Genomic DNA, 6000 nt, shown 5'->3' on the forward strand with positions numbered 1-6000 from the left:
TTGTGCGTCAAGTGCACACAATCATAAGCAATCATTATTTTTGAATGTATGGAGGTCCTTTGTCCATGTGTTCAAGGGACAAGGGTCAAAGAGAGTTGTCAATATAATTCCCTCCTTCAGACCTTGGACAGAATAGGACAACATGCAAGCAAAGGATAGATTGAACAGGACTGGGGCTAGTACCAGCTTCAACTCCAATGGAAATGATAAATACAGTTGACTTATCGCCACTGTAAAGGACCTAGTCTGTCATTCTGATATGAAGCAGCTGAATCAACTCCAATCAATTTCTTTGGTCATCCATGATTTTTCAGGATGATCCAGAGAGTCTCCCTGTTTCCAGGGTCAAATGGCTTTATGAACTTGATGACAAGAGTAAAGAGGCTTGTTCTGCTCAATGAAATTTTCCTGGACTTGCCTCACAGTAAATATCATGTCTACTGTACTTCTGGCCAAAAGCCACATTGCGCCTCCAGGAGGTTCTTTTCCAAAACATTGGCAAGTGTACTCAGGAGAACCGGGGGTGGGGGGAGATCTAGCAAGGGACAGCAGTGAGCTGCCTCTATAATTTATGCGGTTTGATTAACTTCCCTTATTTATAGAGAGCTATGATGAGGGCATGACAGAAATCATCAGGCATCTCTTCCATGAACTAAATGTCTTCCTTGAAACAATTATAAGATATTTAGGTGAAGAGCTTTATAGATCTCAACAGGAATACCATTTGCTCTGTTGCTTTATTTGAGTTCATCTGCAAGATCACTGTCTTGATCTCATCAGACTAGGGCATCCAAAATTGACAGCTGAGGAATCTGCTGTAAGGCAGCAGGATCAGTTGTGGATGGCCTATTGAGTAGGTTAGAAAATTATTTAGCCTAGTGATTTTTCCATTCTTCCTGATCTTTGATTAAGCTCAGCCCATCAGATGACAGCAAGAGGAAGCATCTTGATTTACAAGTGCCATAAATTGACGCTGAAGAATTTCAGTGGCAGCGTTCTACCTGCTCAGCTTTTCTCTGCTGCCACTCATCCTGCATTTCTGTAGGTGCTTAAACTCGCCTTTCTTTGAGACAGGTGACAGTTCATTCTGCCTGTTGGTGTAGACATTGTTCTTAACCTGGAGTGCTGCTGAATCAGTCTTGTGATTTTAATCAAACCAATCATTTTCAGTCTAGGTACACTTGTTACAACCAGCATAATATCTTTAAACTGCACCTATTTTTCAAAACAGTTTTTCATAACCAGTAAACGTTAACACATTAAGCCAGTCTACTCTTAATCCTGACTCTCATTAGTTTCATACAATATATATCCACAAACACTATCTGTATCAAAATGCTGACCATTCTTCATCTGCCCAAATAACATAGATCAACTTTAAAATATTCTAAGAAATGAAAATTATATTTTCTTCAAATTTTAACATAAAATGTTACTGACAAGATCACATTCTACACAATACAGCAAAGCCAGAATGATTGCCAAGATGATTAATGCATTTGCTACTTGGAGATGCATTAGTAGTTTTGGCTGAACCTTCTTATAAGATCAGCTGACTTGATATCATAAAGTACCTAAACTAGTGATATATGCATAACTAGTTTCAAAATATCCTTGTCAAGGAACCTCTCACTTCAAGGTAACCCTCATTTTTATATCGAAAAAGATATAAAGTAATGCAGAACCAATGTAACCAACTGAATTGGTGCATTTTAGCTTGGCTTAAGATTTCATTAGATATATTTCTTTGGATATCTATCCCTCTTTAACATTTTCTTTTACTTTTAATGTTACGTTAATAGATAATTAGAGATAGTTGATTAAGCAAGCTTTAAAGAGCCATCCAGCTAACATTTCAGCTCTTGACCTGACAATAATCCTCAAACATACCAGATTTGCATGCAGTTCTATAGGACAGGCTGCCCTCATACAATCAACATAACCACAACTGTAAAGTATTTCCTTAATACTGCAAGATTTCTTGATGACAAAGCTATACGACAGAAAGATAATAAATATAACCACTTTCTAAGTAGGATGATTTACATTAACTTCAATTTTTAAACTAATAACCATTTTACATTTACAGAATATACTGCTCATCTCAAGATTGCTTATACATGTGTAGCAATTTTTATAACTGCTAAAAAGCAATCAACATATACTTTTAATGGAAAATACTCATTTGTCTAAAAATATCTGCTTAACCTGTTTCATTTCTTTCAAGACAATATCCTACTGCTTCCATAAATACACTCTATGTATTTAGATTCAAACTGCCATGCTTAGAATATACTTCCTGAAAAAATGGAAATCTAATTTAGACAATACTCAAGACAAATATGTCTATCCTAAGCCCCAAGCCAACTCAATGAATTCTGAAGTTAACAGAGTTGCACACTTACAGGAAAAGGACATTTATATTCTACTAATATAATTCTTCCATATTACACTAGACAATAGATAGATTTTGGAGCAAGCTTTATAATAATAGGTAGTATAATACCTGTTCAATATTCATCATGCCAGATTTTTCCCCTGTCAGCAACAATGTTTATATCTTTAAAAGGCTGTTAACCCAATGGAAACCAAATTTCCATTGTATATTTTACCTTATTGCTAACATTTAACATATTGCTTCAACTAACTATCTAATCTTTATACTAATTTAGCAAACAGGTTTTCAATAGCAATATTCAATATGCAATTCTGTTTGGGAAATCTTAATTATTAATAAAACCAGAAATATTAACAATGGCTCATATAGACACTTTTCAAACAGACAGAGCTCAGAAAGTTATCAAAACTTTCAAATACAATATAAATAAGCACTAATAAAATGCATAATGCACTATGAACTCTTTAATATATTTCAGACCTACACATAGTTGAAGTACTTAAGCTGCTGAGTTTAAATTCCTTTCATCATCTTATAACAAACGTATGTTTAATTCTGACATATTGGGAAGATGCAACTTTAAAGCAGCCTATATTATTAAATTATTTAGGCAAAAGCTAAAAAGTTGTTATTCTGAAAATAGCCTCTCAAACATAATTTACATATCTATAGACAGCTTATAAATCCATGAACATTGCAGTAAGTCTGGTCAGTGGACTGACAAAGAACTTGGCATCAGTAAATAATCGAAGCATACAGAAAACCAGAAAGCTGGGGAAGAATATTTTATTTCAAGCATCCATATTAATAGAGATAAAGGGATTTCTTCTGGCCTATCTGGTTGTTCCTACATCATGTAGAGACTTTACACTGTGTTTCTCCAGCAACTAGTTAACCCCTTGTCCTAATCTAAAATGAACTAAAATATCTGAAAGGGGGAAATATTACCTTAGACCAGACAAGTACTGCTGTTGTGTTCCATTAACTTTTACAGACCTATAAAGTATACTGGCTCCATGTAAAAGATGCACAAACATGAGACAACATGTAACATAAAGACAGACAGAAAGACAGCAAATACATTTGCAATGCATATCTTTAAAGCCAAAGTCCATGCAGAGAGAACCTAGAAAACATAACATTTATAGATTCTAAGTAAAACTCATCTTGCTTAGAAAAACACAGTATTTTTCCACTTCCATACTCTCAGCAAGACACTGCATCAGCCTGATGCCCCAGGTTTTTTTTTAAATATCCCAAATGGGGTTACCAGTTGTTCTTGACTTGCTCACCATCACTCACCTTGTCCAGCTCATCATGCAACTCTGCGAGGCTGGGCCGAATAAGTTTCTCTCCTAGACCAGCAGCAGTATGCCGATAATAGTCTATCCTCGGCACGGCATCGATGGTGTTGTGGCCGAAGGTGCGCAGATAGTACGTGTTCGTGTGAGTGTCATAATAGTAGTGATGGTGTCCTCCCCCGGAATGTAGGCTCCCTTCACTCAGAACCGTGTCACCACCATTCTGGAAGCTGACACTGCAGCCTTCTGGGCCGCCACCTCCAAGTTCACCAGAGCTATCGTCTCCAGCAGAGGGGTCCACAAAATTCACCCTGAACCGGCCTTTTGCTTCCTCACTGCTTTTCTTATGCCCATCACCGGGGACTTCGGGGGTCCCTTCAGTCTTCTTCGACTCTTCTGCCATGGCCGCCCGACTCAGGTTTTCTGCCACCAGGTCCACCTGAAAGCGGCTCTGGCTGGGCGTCGGACCCAGAGGTCTGCAGAGCCCATCTCCAGAGGCTGCAGAGGCAAGAGTCAAGGCGCTCCCTGGCTCCGACGAGGAGTCGCCCGTGCCAGTCGGCGCATCCCCGTCACTCGCCGGCAGAGGAGATACTTCCTCCGCGCCTGTGGCTGCTGCTGCATCGGCGGTTCCTCCTCCTTCTCTCTCTGCCTCCGCTGCAGCTTTAAGCTTCGGCGAGCCGGAGCGGGGCGGCGGGGAGGACGCGCGCGAAGATTTTGCTTCCATGGCTTCTGCTTTTCCTCGGGCGGCGACAATGCGGACCGGAACAGACCTCCTTGCGGTTCTGGCTGGTTCAATGAAGTCCTTTCGTTTCTGGCAAGCAAGCAAAAAAAAAACCCCAAACCCTCAGTCGGCTGCCGCTCGGGGCGCTTTAAAACCACCAAATGGCGCCCCGCGGCTGCCGGGCTCCACTCCGCCGCCCCCGAGAGAAAGCAAGGCAACACGCCGCACTTCCTCGGCAGATAACCGCGCGGCCCGGCCCTGCCGCTCCCTCCCTGCCGGTCCCTCCACCCCAGTCCTTCTAGCGCCGCCGCCGCACCAGGTGATGATGATGTTCCGCAGCTGCTGGCCCCTCTCGCCCCTCTGCCTACCCGGGTCCCCCTCCTCGAAACCCGAGACAAGGAAACAGCCGAAGGAGGGGGGGGGAGAGTCTCCGTCTCCGCTACTCCCCCCCCCCGTCGCCTTGCTTCCCGCTTTCTCTTACCTCACGACCCCGCAGACAAGGAGCACCCTCGGTTCGTCTCCCGAAGTCTCAGGGACGGCTGGAAGCAGCAACGCCACACGCTTGATATCGCGGGCGCCAAGGAGACAGCGCTCCCTGGGGGACCGCGGAGGGGAGGAGGAAACCGGCTGACCGACCCGCCACTGACCTGCGCTGTCTCAGCCTGAATAGGGTTCGACACGTGTGTGTGTGTGCCTCTGCGATCCGGCGGGCCGCTGGCCTATCAGCGGCAAAGCTTCCGCTGGGCCCTCCGTTATCTCCCTCCCTCCCCTCGGTTCCCCCCGAAGCGAGCGAAAGCCGGCGCCAAGGAGCGAAGGAGAGCGGGCCGGCGGCAGCCAATCGCCTAACAGCCGCGCGGCTCAGGGACGAGTCTTTAAAGCATCCGCTGCTAGGGAGCGGGAGGCGGAGGCAAAGCCCGACAGGGAGGGAATCTGGCCCGGCGAGGGCGGAGCAGCGTTCGGGCGCTGCTCCTGGAGCAGGCGGATGCTGGCTCGCCTTTGGCGTACTTCGAGGTTAGGGCTTGTCCGCTGCGTGGCCGCCGGGAGCCTCAGCCTGGCTTAAGTGCTTTTCAGAGAAAGAGCGAGGCCGCGGTCCAGCGTGGCCCGCTTTTCCCCCTGAGGGACGACTCAGCCAGCAGCGCCCTTACTACTCCTGTAGTGTCCGGAAGGAGGGAGAGGAAGAAGGCATCCACCCGGCGTGCTGCTTGCCTCCGCCTCCTTTCGACCGAGAAGAGCTTTCAGGCAGATGGCGGGTTATAAAACTGACGCTCGGCTGAAGCGGGGATGGGCGGGCCTACGAAGCAAACTGCTCCTCCGTGGGCGGACGGCTAGCTGGACGGCTAGGAAAGTTCTCCGACTCTTCCTTCTGCTGCGGAGGAAGAAAAAAAACCCCACCAAGCTTCAAGATCTCGCGAGCAAGACGCTCAGACGTGACGGAGGTTGCAAGAAGCCCCGTCAAGCTTTACGTTGAGGCGGGCGGTTTATAGAAGGAGGGAGCGGATCTCCACATGCTCCAAGGGGATGTTGGCTTCCCAGGGAAAGCTGCTCAGGACGTCTCAGTTGCTAAAAGATGTGTAATGGCT

At 45.5% G+C, this 6000-nt stretch overlaps 1 protein-coding gene across 1 annotated transcript in view; it reads right to left on the reverse strand.

Annotated features, from left to right (window-relative positions):
- The window catches only part of SLC12A2 (solute carrier family 12 member 2), a 49963-nt gene extending 44680 nt beyond the window's left edge, over positions 1 to 5283 (reverse strand). Inside the window, exons 1-2 of the mRNA XM_032214509.1 lie at positions 4902 to 5283; positions 3701 to 4510 (exon numbers count right to left, since the gene is read on the reverse strand). Coding sequence (XP_032070400.1) covers positions 3701 to 4423 — 723 coding nt within the window. The 5' untranslated portion in view covers positions 4424 to 4510; positions 4902 to 5283. The remainder of the gene's footprint in view (positions 1 to 3700; positions 4511 to 4901) is intronic.
- Positions 5284 to 6000: the final 717 nt, after the last annotated feature.

Source organism: Thamnophis elegans, chromosome 3 (genome assembly GCF_009769535.1).
Source record: "Thamnophis elegans isolate rThaEle1 chromosome 3, rThaEle1.pri, whole genome shotgun sequence".
Classification (NCBI taxonomy): Eukaryota; Metazoa; Chordata; class Lepidosauria; order Squamata; family Colubridae; genus Thamnophis; species Thamnophis elegans.